At 34.9% G+C, this 18,652-nt stretch overlaps 1 protein-coding gene across 2 annotated transcripts in view; it reads left to right on the plus strand.

The window, feature by feature from the left end:
- GABRG1 (gamma-aminobutyric acid type A receptor subunit gamma1) overlaps window positions 1–18,390 on the plus strand; it is a 43,240-nt gene extending 24,850 nt beyond the window's left edge. For both annotated transcript variants that reach the window (XM_080677121.1, XM_080677122.1), the window contains 6 exons: window positions 2,034–2,254; window positions 2,952–3,034; window positions 4,852–4,989; window positions 5,104–5,256; window positions 8,825–9,036; window positions 17,455–18,390. In XM_080677121.1, coding sequence (XP_080533247.1) covers window positions 2,034–2,254; window positions 2,952–3,034; window positions 4,852–4,989; window positions 5,104–5,256; window positions 8,825–9,036; window positions 17,455–17,724 — 1,077 coding nt within the window. In that variant the 3' untranslated portion in view covers window positions 17,725–18,390. The remainder of the gene's footprint in view (window positions 1–2,033; window positions 2,255–2,951; window positions 3,035–4,851; window positions 4,990–5,103; window positions 5,257–8,824; window positions 9,037–17,454) is intronic.
- Window positions 18,391–18,652: the final 262 nt, after the last annotated feature.

Below are 18,652 nucleotides of genomic sequence, written 5' to 3' on the forward strand. Positions count from 1 at the left end.
CAAGACTAACACTTCATCTCCTCCCTGCAAACTACATTTGTACCTTTTCTCAACATGTCTGTAGCCCTTAGATTTGATTTACTGCTAACCATTACCTGGCCCCTCATAATAACTGGACATGTGAATAGAAAGTTTAGGGAGAGATTAATTTCCAGGTGGGAAAACCAGATCACAATCAACCAAATTTTGTAATGAAATTATTCACCTACAATAATTTCTTAGGCAGGTCTGCATTTTATATGAAGTTTTCTTTCATTACTAAAAAGACAGTAATATTGAATTAGCTAGTTAAGTATGAGACACATGCATAATTGGAAAGCTGACAGTGTAATGGGAAGACTACACTACATAAACTTCCATCAATTACGGTTTGATTTAATGGAGTTAGAAATCAAATGACTCACTTCTTCATCTTCACTTACTAATGCTGTGTTCTCAGCTAACTTTCAAGGAAGCAAAGTAAATTTCATAATGCTCATTGGCTCTCACATGTTAAAAGCCCTGTTCCTTATCTCCAAATGTCTATCCTAGAAGCTATTGCACTTGTTCTGGATAAATGGAATTTTCTTTTCATGTTTCTTTTGCTTATTTATTATGCAGCTTATTATAACCTCTAAATGGGAACATGAAGTACAAGAACAGTTTAATCATTTTCTGGAAATTACACTAATACAAACGAGTAAACAAAATTGTATTTTCGATTACATATAAAATGGCACAAACTTTAATGACCTTCTTATCTTAGTGAGACACTTGTTAAGGATTAGTAATTTAAAAGACCTTGGAATTATTAACCTCCGTTATGGATTTGGGAAGGACAGAGTATCAAGACATCTTTCTCTTCTTGATCCTGGATTGAGGGGATAATTTTGAATAGAAAAATTTTCACATGTCCTCAATACTCTGCTTGGGAGAGTGTGACCCTTTGGAAGTCATAGCTCTTTCAACAGTGGTTAGCACTTTTATAAACAGGTATTCTAGAGAAGATCCTGTCAGCTGCTACAAAGGAAAATTCACAGCTGCTTGCTAAACCCCACCCCTAGATTAGGTAGTTATCAAGTGTCACTTTTAATGCCCTTTTAGCTTGGAATACAGCAGCCAAGTATCCCCACCAAGTAGCATGAGGTTTCCTCTATCAACCAATGTTGGATCTTTGCCTAGCCATAATCCTCACACATATGTATGCCTCTTCCATTATTTTAAGCTGTTTCTGCCACTTGACTACATACCAATGAACAACAAAATTCTGGCACAAATTCTACCATATCTACTGATGATCTACTCATCAGAATGAGCATGAGCCTTCTTTCTATTTCATTTACTATTAAAACCAGGAACCATGTCATTAACCCAGGTTACACTGTTAGATTCTGAATGGTTAATCAGTGGTGTCAGTCGAAGAGGCTGTTTGGATCAGGTATAATTTCTCCCAAAGAAGATGCAGCCTGCCTGAGAAGCAGGCGGTCAGGGTAGGATGAACGATAACTCCTGTGAAGATAACACAAGAATATCGCGGTATGTGTGTTTAGGTGCCTTTGCTTTAAAACAGTTGAAAACAGTAATCTAAGGAATCGTAATTAATTTTTTGTACAGAAAACAATGTCAGGGCTTTTAGGTAATTTGGTGAAAATTACCATCTTAATTTTTTACTTCATATTGTTTTCTGTGACTTAAGCACAATGTGAATATCACAAAAGTAATATAATTGTTAACATTAAGATGATTTGCTTTTGTATTTAATGATAATATTCAACATATTATAAAGCCTTGAATAAAATGTCCAAAAAATAAAGCCACATTAAGCAGCAGTGATTACTAGAAATATTGGATTATTTTTACATGACTCTTGTAAACAATTAAAAAGAGGTTTGGATTATGACATATGTTTTGTTTTTTGTTTTTTGTCCCAAAAGACCAAGTTTAATTGCTATTAACTTAAAGAAACTTTTTTAATGTAAAAATGCAAACATCTAAAGAAAACATGTAAAAGAGTGGCTTTACTATTACATGTTATTATTCTTTTTGTCTTTCAGGAATACACAATTGATATTATTTTTGCCCAAACCTGGTTTGATAGTCGTTTAAAATTCAATAGTACAATGAAAGTGCTTGTACTTAACAGTAATATGGTTGGAAAAATTTGGATCCCTGACACTTTCTTCAGAAACTCAAGAAAATCTGATGCTCATTGGATAACGACTCCTAACCGCCTGCTTCGAATTTGGAATGATGGACGAGTCCTATATACTTTAAGGTAGTACTGTTTTAAAAAGTGTCATTGCTCTAACTTATTTTTCATACTAATATTTGGTCAACTCATGAATTTCCCCTTTTTAAAGTTGCAGAGTAAGAACTATGATGCTCCTTTTATACATTAAAATCTAGCATGGTAACATTTAAAAAACCACAACTCTTGTTTAAGCTCAGAGTAACACAATGATTTTTTAAAATGTAGTAAAAAAAAAATCCCTTAAGAAAAGATTAAATGAATGCTGATGTGTAAGATTTGGGTTTATCTAATTCATTGTCATGAGCATATCTACTTCTTAAGGATAACCCATAATGGAAAGATGTTCATGATAAATTAAGAGAAAAACTTATCATACTTAACCATGTACACTCTGCTAATTGTTTGTGTGTGTGCACATGCACAAGCCCATATGTATGTGTATTGATCTCCTGAAGCACAAATTTTTAATGGTAAAAAAACATTATACTAAAGGGATACAGAGGTAGCTTAGTTGGCTATAGAGGGAAATGTTAGAATTGTCTAACTCATTTATGAATGTTATAATATTGCCACATAAGACTTCAAGATTATAGAATTATTATTTCCTAGTATATCAAAGTTCATTATTGTAGGCCAAAATTATGCTTGATAATTAGAGAAAATATTTGCAATACTTGAAATTACTTCTCATTTTTAATATTTATTTTTTCCATCTAAATAGATTGACAATTAATGCAGAATGTTATCTTCAGCTTCATAACTTTCCTATGGATGAACATTCCTGTCCACTAGAATTTTCAAGCTGTAAGTGATAAAATACATAATGATTTCATAGATCAACAGATATATGGAGACTAATGAGAATGACAAAACAACATATCAAAATGTCTGGGATGTAGCAAAAGCAGTAATAAGAGGGAAGTTTATATCATTACAAGCCTATATCAAGAAACAAGAGAAATCCCAAGTAAAAAACCTTAAAGAACTAGAAAACAAAGAACAAAAATGACCCAAAATCAACAGAAGCAAGGAAATAGTAAAAATTAGAGCCAAATTAAAAGAAATAGAGAACAAAAGTACTACACACACACACACACACAAAAAAAAAACAACAACAACAAAAAAAACAACAAAAACAACAACAACAAAGATCTGATTCTTTGAAAAGATTAATAAAATTGACAAACCCTTGGCTGACTCAGTAAGGGAAAAAAGAGGAAAAACTCATATAAACAAAATTGGAAATGAAAGAGAAGTTACCACAGACATCACAGATGTTTAAAAGTTCATACTAGAACATTATGAAAGACTATATCCCACCAAATTCATTAACTTGGAAGAAATGGGTAAATCCCTAGAAATCTATTACCTTTCTAGACTGAATCATGAAGAATTGGAAAATCTAAATAGATAGGTCAATAGAGAGGAAATTAAAACAACCATCAAAAACCTCCCAAAATATAAAAGTTCAGGAACAGATGGCTTCACCAGTGAATTCTACCAAACATTCAAGAAGATTTGATACCTATCCTGCTCAAACTTTTCCAAAGAAAATAAAGAAGAGGCGATACTTCCTAACATTTTATGAGGCAACATAACGCTAATACCAAAAATTGCCAAGATAACACAAGAAAGGAAACTAATATCATAGTCAATTGTGAAAAACTGAAAGTTTTTTCTCTAAGATTAGGAATAAGACAAGGATGTCCACTCTCACCACTCTTATTCAACACTAGAGGCCCAGTGCACAATATTCATGCACAGGTAGGACCCCTAGGCCTGGCAGGCAATCAGGGCCGATCAAGGCCTTTTGGTTGCCGGCTGGGGCCTTCCTTCCCCAGTTGCCAGCTGCCAGCTGGGGCCTTCCTCTATTACCCACTGTCCCCTGGTGGTCGGCGCACATCATAGCAAGTGATCAAACTCCCGGTCTCCCGGTCGAACTCCCAAGGGGATAATTTTCATATTAGTCTTTTATATATATAGATAGTCCTGGAAGTCCTAACAAGAGCAATAAGGCAAGAGAAAGAAAAGGCATCCAAATAAGGAAGGAAGAAGTATAACTGTCACTTTTTGTGGATAATATGATTCTGTATATAGGAAACGCTAAAGACTCCACCAAAAAACTATTAGAAACAATAAACAAATACAGTAAAGTTGCAGGATACAAAATCATTATACAAAAAATCCACTGCATAAATATATTAAAAGAAGCAAAATATAAAATAATACATTCAATAAATCAAGTAGAGTTAAAAAAATAAACTATTTTTTCAGAAATGCATACCAAAATATCTATAACAACTACAAAAAAATTAAAGAATTATCCCAGGAAGCAGGTTAGTGTTTATCTCTAGTTGGGAGAAGAAAGGCTATATTGGGGTTGTCATATGAGATTTCCTGGATGCTAGCAGGGTTCTATTTCCTAATTTATGTGGAATTACATGAATTATCATTATTCTTTAAAATATACACATAAATTTTATGGGGTATTTTTTGACATATAGTATAGTAGAAGATGAAGGAGAATTTCAAAAAAATGGTCTTTGGATAATGTTGGTATGGCAACTGTAACAGATTTGGATCTTGCTAATTTATATATTTTATTTTAATATATTATCCAGATGGATACCCTAAAAATGAAATTGAATATAAGTGGAAAAAACCTTCTGTAGAAGTGGCTGATCCTAAATATTGGAGATTATATCAGTTTGCATTTGTAGGGTTGCGGAACTCAACTGAAATTTATCACACAATGTCTGGTAAGAAAGAAACACAAAATTAGTGAAATAGCATTTGAATTTCAATCTATGGGTTGGAATCTATACTTTTGTATTTATTCTATAACAAAAATAAAACTTTTTTTTTTCTTTCAGGGGATTATGTTATCATGACAATTTTTTTTGACCTGAGCAGACGAATGGGATATTTCACTATTCAGACCTACATCCCATGTATTCTGACAGTTGTTCTTTCTTGGGTGTCTTTTTGGATCAATAAAGATGCAGTACCTGCAAGAACCTCACTGGGTATGTCATACAATATTATGCTATAGTGTCATGGGACTTTTACAAATATTTTAATGTGATAAACTTTATTCTTGAATACATTAGAATATTCCTCTACACTGCAATCAACCAAAAATTAAGTTACTCTATTGCAATATAGTGTGGAAATGCATATATGAAAAACAAAATGAAATAGAAATGCAAAGAACTTAAAACTTCAAAAAATATTTTCATTGTTTCCTTTACTAGAGGCCAAGGAAAGCATGCATACACAGCAAGAATTAACACATAAAAATAATACATAATCACTGAGTTTAAGTTAGTCAACAATTTCAATCACTTTTCATCAAGATTTCATTTTCTTTTTTAGCTGGATCACTAACAGCCAACATTTATTGACTAGTGTGTGGTAAGAAGGCTTGGAAGTGCCTTACTCTTACAATGGTGCTAATGAATAGTCAACTGTTCTAAAGGGCAGGTTGCTGAAAGGAATAAGAATATTTTTGTGGTTTTATTAATCCTCACCCAAGGATATTTTTTCCATTGATTTTTATTTTTTTATTTATTTCTTGGGGGGAAGGAGGCTGCGGGGGTGGGGGTGGGGGTAGAGAGAGAAATATCTATGTGTACCACATGTGCCCTGACCAGGGCCGGGGATGGGACCTGAAACCCAGGCATGTGCCCTTGACCAGGAATGAAACTGCGACCCACTGGTGTACAGGTCAATGCTCCACTTGGCAATACTGGACAAGATAGAAACAAGGCTTTGGTAATCTATAGACGGTTTACATAGTCTGTGAATACTTCTGAGAGTTTCCTATAATATAATACTGATTTAAAAGGTAATTTGTAATTCACACTTGATATAATAGACTCTTGTTTTCATTCTTTAGCAACCCATTACAATAATCAACATCATATAAAAATTTTTTTCTAATTACTATACATTTGTTTAAAATCAAGAGGCCTGATGCATGAAATTCCTGCAAGAGTAGGCCTTCCTTCCCCCGGCTGCTGGCACTGGCTTCCCTCTGGCACCCGGGACCCGGGCTTCTCTCTGGCTGCCAGCAGGCACCCAGGACGTGGGCTCATCCGGAAGGTCATCTGGAAGGCTGTCTGGTCTAATTAGCACATTATGCTTTTATTATTATAGATGACACCTTAAATCCATGCATTAATATACAAAGACAACTCACTGATTAGTTCCCAAGAATACAGTAGTGCAGGAAGTGAATCACATTACTGAAAATTGTGTCTTACAAAGAAAGTTAGAGCTTTTGCTTTTTTCAACAGCAAAGAGGTTTTCATTTTGTTTCTATGATAGCAGTGAATAACTTTACTCATAAATACAGTAAAATGCAAATCTCATAAAAGTAGCAAGATAAAGCCTGAGGCAACCAGCTCTATGCTTGAAAATGCATTTCCTTTGGGAGTCTAAGCAGAAGTGTAGACATAGCTAGTGGATAAAATGCACTCATACCTGAGATTTGTTTCCTATTTAAAATAATTATAACTTCAAATTACATTTCATGTCAAGGAAAAAGAAATGATTTTTTTATATGCTACTTTGAATATAACTTAAATATTATATTTTTGTTTTTAACATTATTATTGTATTTATCCAAAAAGGATTTGAATAAATTAATTATACTATTGGGTTTGTCTGAAGCCAAAAATCATATTCCACAGTTTCATGAAAGAGAATAGTCAATTGTGGAATTTTTTTGCATGAATTAATATTTCTAATATTAGTATATCAAGTGTAAAGATAAATGATAGATCTAACTTGAAGGATATCTTATAATTATGGATCCTATGTAGTTGGAATATAAAGTTTTTTATATTTGAAGGAAAATTCCCTGAGCTCACTTGTTCAACACTAGAGGCCCGATGCACGAAATCTGTGCAAGAGGCTCAGCCCTCACAGGTTTGGCTGCCTCGGCCCTTGCAGCCCAGCCGCCTCCCGGCCTCATGGCCCTGCCCACTGGCCATTCTGAAAGGTTGCCCAGAAGGTCATTCTGCCAGCTGGTCTAATTAGCATATTAGCTCTTTATTATATAGGATTGCATTTTTACAAACTTGTATCAAATGCTTTTGATAAAAGAGGCAGTGTTCTGGGTGCTTTAGTATTAACAGTGAACGATATTTATAAAATCCTCATGTCTATGGCACTTATGTTTTTGTGGCACATAGAGTTAATGTACAGATATAAAAATCATAGAAAAAATGTCAATGAGTAATAAAGGTTATAAAGAGAAAGCAAAAAAAAAATGGCTAGAGAATAGCACTAGAGGTTGATAGACATAATGTTTGCTATTTTATCACGTGGAGTCAGGCTAGACTTCTCTGAGGAAGTAGCAGGGACTTAGGGAAGTGCGGGAGCTAGGCTGGTGGATAACTGGTAGAAGGATGGTGCAGGCAGGGAGAATAGAGGGTTCTGAAGTGGGATCTTCCTCACCATGCCATGCTTGGAGTTCAGAACGATAACTGTGGCTAGAGCTGACTGACAAGTGGTAAAAAAAAAAAAAAAAAAAAAAAAATGAGATTGGAGAGGTGGGCAGTGGTTAGATTACATAAAGTTTAGTAGGTTTTTCTAAGGACTTTAAGGACTTTTTGGTTTTTATTCCAAATGTGGTAGGAGATTATTATAGGATTTTGAGCAGGAAAGCCATAGAGGAAACATTAATGAATCTGCTTAATAACGCGATAGAATTCAAAAGACTAAAATTTTCCAGAGTATATTTTCTGACCAAAATAGAAGTAAATTAAAAAATTTCTAAAAATAATATGGATAATAATGCCCTCATATATTTAGAAATTAAGGCATGACCTTTTAGATAACCCTTGGATCAAAAGAGAAAGTAGAAAATATTTCAAAATAAGTTTAATAGATATTTAATATATATAAATATTTGCAAGACACAGGTAAAGCATTGCTTAAAGGGAAATTATAGCTTTAAATATGTTTTTATTTATTTTTAAGAGAGAGGGAAGGAGAAGGAGAAAGATGAAAACATCGATTAGAGAGACACGTAGATCGGCTACTTTCTGCATGCCCCTCCTGGGGATCGAGCCCATAACTAAGGCATGCGCTCTGACCTGGGAATCAAACCCAAGGCCACTTTGTCCATGGGACAACGCTTAATCCAATTAGCCATCCCAGCCTGGCAAAAGTTATAGCTTTATAATGCTGATATTAGAAAGGAAGAAAGATTTAAAGTCTATAGTCTAAGTATCCCCTTTAAGAACAAATAAAATAAATACCTTTTTGCAGGATGGGGTAAAAGTAGGTTTATAGGCAGCCTTGTGATGGTTAAAAATTGAATAGTCTGTTACTAAGGGAAGGATGGGTACAGGGAGTCAAGTACTTGCAGTCCACAGAATTTAGATGACTAACACACAGACAGGAGAACACATTGAACATAATGTAGCTATGGTTACCAGTATTTTTTCCCCCTGTAAATCACAGTAATCATACCCTTTTGTGTCCATTGTTTATTGCTGCTCACAATATTGCAAAATCAGAAGAAAGGATGAAAATGGTCTGTTAGGTTATTTTTCATCTTCTATTGTTTCCCCCCCTCCGCAGGTATTACCACCGTTTTGACCATGACCACCCTGAGTACCATAGCCAGGAAGTCCTTACCTAAGGTTTCCTACGTGACTGCGATGGATCTCTTTGTTTCTGTGTGTTTCATTTTCGTTTTTGCAGCCTTGATGGAATATGGCACCTTGCATTATTTTACCAGCAACGAAAGAGCAAAGGCTGCTAGAGACAGGAAGCTAAAAACCAAGGCCTCGGTATGTTAAACATCTGTATTTTATAAATGACAATTTAATATTAGAAGTGCTGTTTAAATGCTCATGTTATACTTAGACAAAGATGGGTGCTTGAGGTACCCTGACAAAATATAAACACAAATAAAATGAAACTGGGGTACCTCACATTGCCCACCAAGGAAAGTGCATTTACTAGTATATTTCCTCTTAGAGGAGACTCTTGGATCACCTTTGTAAAGGCTGGTTTCATGTGCTGTGAATTTCTCCAAGTGCCAGGTTCTTATACCTAAAAAATTGTTTAAGATCATTCTTTAAAGAGATCCTACGTTTGTGTTTAGAATTTGAAAAACAGGTGGCTCACAAAATTAACTTACCTTTTAGAGACAAAGATTCCTCCTTAACATTGGTATTCGGCTGTTTGAAAGTCATAGCCATACAGTTTGGTTTGTTTTTTTTTGGTTCCTGCATATTTATATCTACTACTCCCTCTTCCTTATCATGTCTCTCTCTTAACTTATGTCACATCAAGTTGATATAATTGATTCTAAGATACTCAAGTGTTGGGTGATTGACTATCATTTCTTGTTATAATGGCCATTTTAAAACCTTAAAGTAATATCTAACCATGCTCACGTCAGCTGTTCCTCTAAGTATTTTACACGTGTGATTTCATTATGCTCATATGAGTACAAGTTCAGTAATTTGCGCAAGGACAGCCGCAGGAAGTGAAGGATCCATGACTCACACACCCAGGTCTTTTTTAGTGCCAGAGCTCAAGTTTGTAACCCTTATTACCTTTTCTCAGAGAACTCAGAAAGTAAAGATCCGTTTCTCCAATATTAATTTAAAAAGGCACTTTGTTGCTGACTGCAGAAAATGTTTTTAATGTGAATTTGTTCCAAAATACCCAAATAAATGACAACTGTATAAAATAGCCATGATAAGCTTACCACAGTGTTTATACAGTAAGGCATAGACTTTTCCATATTATCTCCTAAACTTGTAAGTTCTAGGATTCGATGATTTTTCTCCCTCCCCCTTTTTCATTAGTTTCTTTATAAAGCTTTGCCATATTTATAAATTATACTTTACTTTTCATGTTATACTCTAAGGCACAGATCTTTGTGAATTTGTTTTCAGATTCCCACAACATTCCAAGAAAGCAGAGTGGATAAGCTTGCTGTACACATTTGAGAACTTACATTGTAGAATTAGCCTATGAGTGTCTCAAGTTAACATTATTTTAACTTATGCATAGCACATATTATAGCCCCTAAATGGACAAATTGTCAAAGGACAATGATGTCAATGTTAATATTGAACTGCTAAATTTTAGGAAAGGAAAAATGCAGGTTTCCTATCATTTTCCTTGAATCAAAGCCAATCGTCCTCTTCTGGATTTTTCCATTTCATCATATATTCATCCATAGCTATGTTCAGGTACTACCTTGAAATTTTACTTTTGGAAATCGGGAATGAAAGCCAATCAGTGTGCAATCTCACATGCATTCTCTAATCTCATTCTAAGAATATAATGTAGGTACTATTTTTATAGCATCTAAGGACACTCAGCCAACAAGTGGCTGCAGCTTATCACTCTGATTCTACATCATGCACTCCCAGTCACATTGCATGTCACATTTACTCAGGAAGCTACAAACTGGAGTGCAAACTGTACTATTATGATGTTTATTTAATCATTCATTCACCAAATATTTATTACAGTCACCCTTGTTCTAAGCACTGCTTTAGAATAGTTATTTAATACAAAATATACATGATGAGAATTCAAAATTTAGCATAAGACCCAGGAAACAAAATACTAAAGATGAAAAAATAAGGAATAAAAATTAAATGAGGACACATATGTAATACCTTAAGCAATAAAGAAAAAAATACATATAACACATTAAAAAAATAAATGAGCCCTTTGAAGCACTATATTTCAAAGCCAGATAAAAGTTAAATTTGACCTATTATAACTGACTACCTGGGTACAAAAATTATTTTCTTTAGAGCTATCCATAAGAAAGTTCTATAGTCTTTACTTTCTGTGATTCATGCACTCTTTCAATAGTAAATGTCACTTTGAGTGAAAAACTGAGATCAGTAATCAAATCTGACTCCCTGCCTGGTTCAGTAATATATTCTTGCTAATCAGATAAATCAATATGAGTACACTTTTATAAAGAATAGACACCTCTGCTTGCTCTTTTCTCAAATGTCCTGTCTAAGAGCTTTGTGTATCTGATTTTCTTCTGTTTCAGCCACAGTAATCAAATGCACAACCTAGACAGAGAAGTCCTCTCTCTCTCTCTCTCTCTCTCTCTCTCTCTCTCTCTCTCTCTCTCTCTCTCTCTCATCTTTCTGTTTTTCTCTTTCTCTCCCCCTCTCCCTTCTTCCTCTCTCCTCCCTCCTTCTTTCACCTTCCTTCCATCTCCCTGCATTTTTTTTTAATAAGGTCAAAATTCTGAGTAGTTTAAAGTACAGTATTTTTCCTTTTTTTAACCTTAAATTACTATGACAATAGTCAGACCAGGACCAAAAACTTTGACTAGAGTCAGTGAAAGGTCAATAAGTCTGTTATTGAGCAAAACCGAAAATCCCCTTTGTTGATGTGTCTATGACTACTTAAATGAGGATCCCAGAGTACCCCAATTTATTTTCATTAGAAACAGGTGATACTTTAACACAATAGATTTTTGGTTTCAATGAACCCTCTTAGAAAAACATAAATCAATTAGGATGCTTTCTACTTACTAGCCATATGATATATTAGTCTGCCCTTCCTTCCCCCCTTCCTTCCTCTCTTCTTTCTATCTTTCCTCCCTCCCTGCCTTCTTTCCTCCCTCCCTCCCTCCCTCCCTCCCTCCCTCCCTCCCTCCCTCCCTCCCTCCCTCCCTCCCTTCCTTCCTTCCTTCCTTCCTTCCTTCCTTCCTTCCTTCCTTCCTTCCTTCCTTCCTTCTTTCCTCTATCCTTTCTTCCTTAAGTTCTTATTTTCTCTTTTCAACATATTTTTTTCCTTTCTTCTTTCATTTTCATTGTGAATGTCAATGACATTTTGATTTGGTCCATATTCCCATCCAATATATATCATTATGTTTTTATTTCTACTCATTTAAAATATGATTTGTGTATGTTTGTGTCAACATATATTTTCCCAAAAAAACCACACCCAAAACTAAAAAGTTAACTATGTTGGAACATGTAATTTACATTATTTATGAATATGTTATGATATATTATATGATATAAGAATCAGGTAAAGGTCACAGAAATACAATAGTAGTAAACTAGTCATTACAACTGAAGAGTAGTTAATTATGAAATTAGAATACTCAGCCTATAGATGATTAGAAATCTCAGGAAACCATCTTATACTCACACCAGTGGTTTGTTATACCCATTAGAGGACAGAACTTACTAGTAATCTCTCAATTTGATTAAAATGTAAAATGATAGAGATTTATTTCACCAGCCATGAACAAGACACTTTGGAGAGACAAATGATAGAATGTGTTCTCTGCTTTCAGGATCTTTAAATCTAGTTGTAGAAAAATACATTAGACATGTAATTGCCAGATAACAAAGTACAATACTAATAACAGTCCAATGTAAAAGTCAAAAGTAAACAGATACTCCAAGGGAATTAGCAGTTAAACGACTGGTTTCAAATACTTTTTCAGACGCAGAATATTTTCTATGATGTGCATAAGTAAAATATATTTTAAAGAATATGTTTTATTGAAATATCTTGATTTCATGTTCCAACACAGTGAAACTGACTAACAAGTGTGTAGTCCTTAGACGAGGCTATATGCAGCTCTTCTGGGGATGGACATGTAAAACATTTAAGGCCGTATTGTGGTCCTATTTATCATTTCCATTCTTCCTGCCTAAAGTCAGTGTTGATGGGCAAAACAACTCCCACACTCTGACACTTCGATGGACAGAACAAATCCCACATCCTGTTCCTATGTTCTGAACCTTTTCTGAAATGTGGCTTCCTTGAGTTAACTTTATCCATTGGCCTATTTCCATCTGTTCTTTACCTTTTATAAACTCATCACAAATTCTGACATGCTGATGGGCAGCTCAGCATCACCAAGACTCACCTTTATGTGTTTTTAACACTGAAGTGCATTTTGTAAGTTTTGAATTTCTGCCTGATTTTGTGAGAGGAGAAAACATATGCTTAGGTTAGCATTTTCAAGTACAACATTTTAAATAAAAAATTTAATAATAGTAATATTAGTCACTATCATATAATATCAATAACATGACCTAATAATGTATTCTATTCATATTACTAATATTTGATAACATATAATTAATGATGTTAACATATGATGTAATAATTATATCATGTGAATACACATATATATATAATTTGTACATAAATGTTTTATTTACTATTTAATAATATTTAGTTGATAGAAGTATGTCTTAGTACTTAAAATATATTTTGTATATTTAACCAAGTTACTAATATATGTAATATAGTATTTAATATACAACCAGATAATATGCATATGTAATAAGAAGAATGTAATTCATTTTTCAAAATGAATTTACATTTAACTATATTCTTAGTGATTTTTGAAATAACAAAAAAAGGTATGTTCTCAAAACTTTATCATTCAAAGTAAGAGTAAATTTTATTTAATTTTGTTATTTCTTTTTTTTATCACTTAAACTGATTTATTTATATTTTTTCAATCCTTGCTATTCGGGGGGGTGGTGGGAAGAGCATATTTACTTGAAGAGTTACAAGCTGGGTAATATAGTTGCACTTCAGATAAATAAGGTTTGAAATGTTTGTGTTCTTCAGATTAATCTTTCAGTAGTTTTTGGATGACAGATCTGCCAGTCAAAATATTCATTTTATTGATATTGCATCAGCTCTTAGACTATTTTTTCAGCACTTACAATGTCTATTTCTATTCACATTAACCAATCATTAAAGTGTAGTTTCTTTCAATTTCTGAATTTTTGGTGTTTTGGGGGGACAGCAGGAAACCAGAAAATTGTCAGTATAAGGTGTCACTGTCATAGGAGGTCTCCATGATTTTGACCACTAGAGATTAATCCATTTTTTAAGTGACTCACTTGCAATTTTTCTCTATCTTTGTGCACTTTAGTGTTTAATCTCCCTTTCATATACAATCGATATTTTCTGCCAAACACCCTATATTTCCACTTATGGCAGTTCTGAGTGATATATGAAATATGTTTTATACCATATAACCTTGAAATTCCCAAATAACAAACTTGTATTTTAATCACTTTTCACTCTGATGAGCATTTGAACTATTTAAGTATTAAGTGACAGGGAAATGAATACAAATGTTTCCATTTTTTACATCATTTCAGTGCTCCACTAAAATTTAGAAGTCTCATAAAGTATCCCCAAGTGTCAATCTGAAAACATCTTTCATTAACATTTAATAAACGCTGTCTCTGCTTTTTATGATACATCTAAGCTGGTGGAGTCATGAATTTATTTGTATTTAGGGTATTTCTCCTTATCTCCAGGCTGCACATTTTGTTTTAATATGGATATTATGACTTGTCTGATGCATTTATCTTTTAAAAATATCACAAAATGTGATTATTTGCTTCTGTTTGCATACACTGAATTTTTATAATTTAGTGGATTGGAATCGATGTTCCTCTTTAGAAATAAAATGGATTTCAATGTAAATCCACATTATTTTAAGAAGTTATAAGTTTTTGTTTTTCACTTTTAAAATCTTCCCGTACAATATTTATTTGTCATGGCTTTGTGATATATTTATTTTAAATTTAATACTAAAAATATATGAACATTTTCATTAGAAATAATTTAGATAAGGTTAAAACAATTTTAATAATGTCAGCATTGTACTTGCTGTTTAGACAACAAAACCACTGATTATAACAAGCTGTAAAATCTCATCTTAAGATAAACCCTAAATATGCAGAAGTTTTGAAGAATAAGTGTTACTAAAACTGCAATCGCCGTTCATATTTTACTTGCCATTTTAGTCAAGGAGTTATTAATTTTTTTGATAACCCTTTTTTTAATAAGATTGGGGTTTTTGTAGTTATTTTGTTCTTGCTTGTTTTAACATACTTTATAGCCAATTATGATATACTAGAGGCCCTGTGCATGAAATTTGTGCACAGGTGCAGTCCCTAGGCCTGGCCGGCAATCCAAGTGCTAGCATCTGGCATGGAAGGGCAGGTCCCAGCTGACCTCTGGGCCCAGAGCAGCACCTGGGCCCCCGGGTCCCCGCGTCCCACTCCACCTGAGTCACGGTGCCTGAGTCCCCACGCAGAGATGTGGTGAGCGGGGCGGACGCCACAGGCCAGGGTGCATCATGGGCTTCTAGGCCACTCAGTGACACCACAGGGAAGCCAGGTGATCAGCGTGCTCTCTCCCGGCCAGCCTCACAGACTGGCTCCTGCAGGAACCCATGGGGAGCCCAATTGTCCCCTGTGGTCTCAGTGGCTACAGCCCAGCTCACCTGGAAGAGGCCACGCGGGTGTGGGGTGGGCTCTTCGTGGCGCCCAGCACCTGAGCGCGGGGGGTTCCCTGGTGGGCGAGCCCCGGTGTCCCGGGGGAGGGTGGCGGGGGAGTGAGAGTGAGCTGGGTGGACACCCTGCATTCTTACAGCACTTCATCCCCATCACCCCCGCCCCCAGGTAGCCAGCAAGAGGTCAAAGCCTCCTGCCCAGGCACCATGGGAGGTTGGTTGCTGCCACCCACCCCCAGATCCCTATTCCAGCCTGGGACCCGGCCCGGATCCGGGAGACCAGGGCCTGCCTGTTGGCTGGGGGAGGGGCCAACTGCCACCATGCTGGGGCAGGCTGCAGGCCTATCAGGGCCTACTAGTTATAGGGAGGGATCCAGGAGGTTGGCCGCCAGCCCCAAGGAAGGAGCCAGCCCTCAGCTCCCCTGGGAAAGGGGCCATGTCCCCCACCATCCACCCTGGTTCCCTGTCCCAGACGGGGGCCTGGTCCCAATTGGGTTATAGGGGCCTGCTGGCTGGAGGGAGGGAGGGACTAGAAGGTTGGCCGGCAGGCCCCATCCAGCGATCAGGGTCTGCGGGTTGGGGACAGCTCCTGCATTGAGCATCTGCCCCCTGGTGGTCAGTGCACATCATAGGACCGGTCGTTCTGGTCCTTCCAGTCATTGTTGTAATGGTCACTTAGGCTTTTATATCGATGCTGTTCAGGAATCAATACGAGCAGTAACAATACCAACAATAAGTATTGCCTATTGGCAGCTGAATGCTTGCTATGTTTCAAATGGTTTGCTTGGTGCTTTATGTACATTATCTCATCTTATTACCAAATAGATCCATGTATTGTCATTGTAACTTGTATAGCAGAAAGCACAGAGGCATAAGAACAGTCACATTTCCTGTTCAAGGTCAAAAACAACTCCACTGGCAGAACTGGGATTTCTGCCCAAGCTGGTCTGACTCCAACGTGATTGTTTTAATGTATCATAGTATCCTGGATTGCTTAATTTTTATATTTAAAAATATTTTATTATTTAATTATTATTCAGAACCTGTTGTCATAAAAGTTAATTTGATATGTATCCCAAATAATCCTGATAATAATAGTAAGATGGGCAAGAGGAAGCCTGATCATTTTACATAAGTTATGAAATATACTCATCACAGCTATAAAAAAATTAGATACTAATATAATTTTAGCTTTGTGGATAGCTACATTGGTAAAATGAGACAAAGTTTGAACTCTTGAGTTATTAACTCCTGCCCATTCTTTCCCTAAAGTATGATGCCTTGAGCTTATCCACTACTATAACCCCCATTATATCATTTTTTAATTCACTCACAGTTTCTCAAAACTTGTTTATCAAAATGTCATCTTTGCTATTTTTCTCAATATTACTAAAATAAATAACTTGCATAATATAATATTATAGCAAGTAGACATTTATGGCATTGTAAATGTTTCAGAGTAAAATATCATAGAAATATAGTTTGTTTTAGAATTACAGTTATGGTTAATATTTTAGTGGATCATCTTTCTGAAGGTATAGCATATATTTCATCTTTGAGGGGTTTTTATGCAAAATCTTTGAGATGTAAGATAATATTAAGTTGTGTGTAACAAAGTAAATAATATAAAACACACTAAAATTGAATACTTTTTTTTCTTTTTTTTAAATAATATATCTATTTTTTATTGTTGACAGTATTACAGATGTCTCCCATTTTCCCTCCCTTCCTTTACCCCCCTCCAAGGAACCCCTACCAACCCCCTGCAGGTCTTTACCACCCTATTGCCCGTGTCCATGGGTCCTCTTTGATTTTTTCAAACCAAGGTTATGTTCACTGCATTCTTTTAGAGTTCACCTTGCGGGGACAGGTTGATCTTTTTTATAATGCTGTTCTCTTTCTCATTTATTATTTTACACAGATATCTCCTGGACTCCACCCTGGATCCACTCTGATTCCGATGAATAGCATTTCTCTGCCACAAGGAGAAGATGATCACGGGTACCAGTGTCTGGAGGGCAAAGACTGTGCCAGCTTCTTCTGCTGTTTTGAAGACTGCAGGACAGGGTCCTGGAGGAAGGGAAGGATCCACATCCGCATTGCCAAAATCGACTCTTATTCTCGAATATTTTTCCCAACAGCCTTTGCTCTGTTCAATCTGGTTTATTGGGTTGCCTATCTTTACTTATAAGTTCTACTTGCTAAGAAAAAGCATAAGAAATTTGACTAAATCCAATATAATCTATTGTATTTCAGTAACATGAAGTTTAAATTTAAAATTCAGAGAAACCGATGACCAAAATGTGAATATTATTGTAATCATTTTAAGACTTTCATAGGTAGGTAAAGTAGTAATTTGCATATTAAGTTACTTAAATTTGTGTAACACAGATTACTTGTAAAATGCAGTCTATTAAAATACTCATATATTTTTACTTAAATTTTATTTATTTTACTTAAATCACATTAGGATTTTGGACTATGTTCCTGGATTCATATTTTAAAGATATAATAATTTTAATACATAATTTATTTAAATGCAATCTATATATGAGTGAGCCTATTCTAATGCCTAATATTTATGTAGTAATTTTTCACCTAGAAAATATTGTTAATTGTTTTTTTCTTTCTTTTTATTTGTATGCCCTATTTGGAATAGAGGATTTTTAAAACATAAAACCATGATTTCCTGGGATTTATTTTCAAGATGTTTGACTCCAAGGAAGAAATTAACTTATTTATAAATCCTTTATTAATTAAATAATAATATGCCAATTTTACATAATCAAAAGGCCAATTTTTTATGTTTTAGTGAAGTCTATTTCCTGACACAGTATTAAATAGAACTCTAGTTACATTTATTGTGTGTTTTTTTTTACTTAAATTTATTGAGGTGACATTCGTTAATAAGATTATATAGAATTTTTTGATGACTTACAAACTAGGATGGAAACCACCAAAGTCATCTTTTTAAAATACAAGGTAAAAAATATAAGAATGTTACCTTTAACCATTTTATGCTCTGTTTCTTAGCATTTATGTAGTAAAAGGAGTTAACACTGAAATATTTAGTTCTCCCAACACTGGAATTAAATGGAGAAAGAATTGATTTTTTTCTG

This window comes from Plecotus auritus (assembly GCF_963455305.1).
Source record: "Plecotus auritus genome assembly, chromosome: 1".
NCBI lineage: Eukaryota > Metazoa > Chordata > Mammalia > Chiroptera > Vespertilionidae > Plecotus > Plecotus auritus.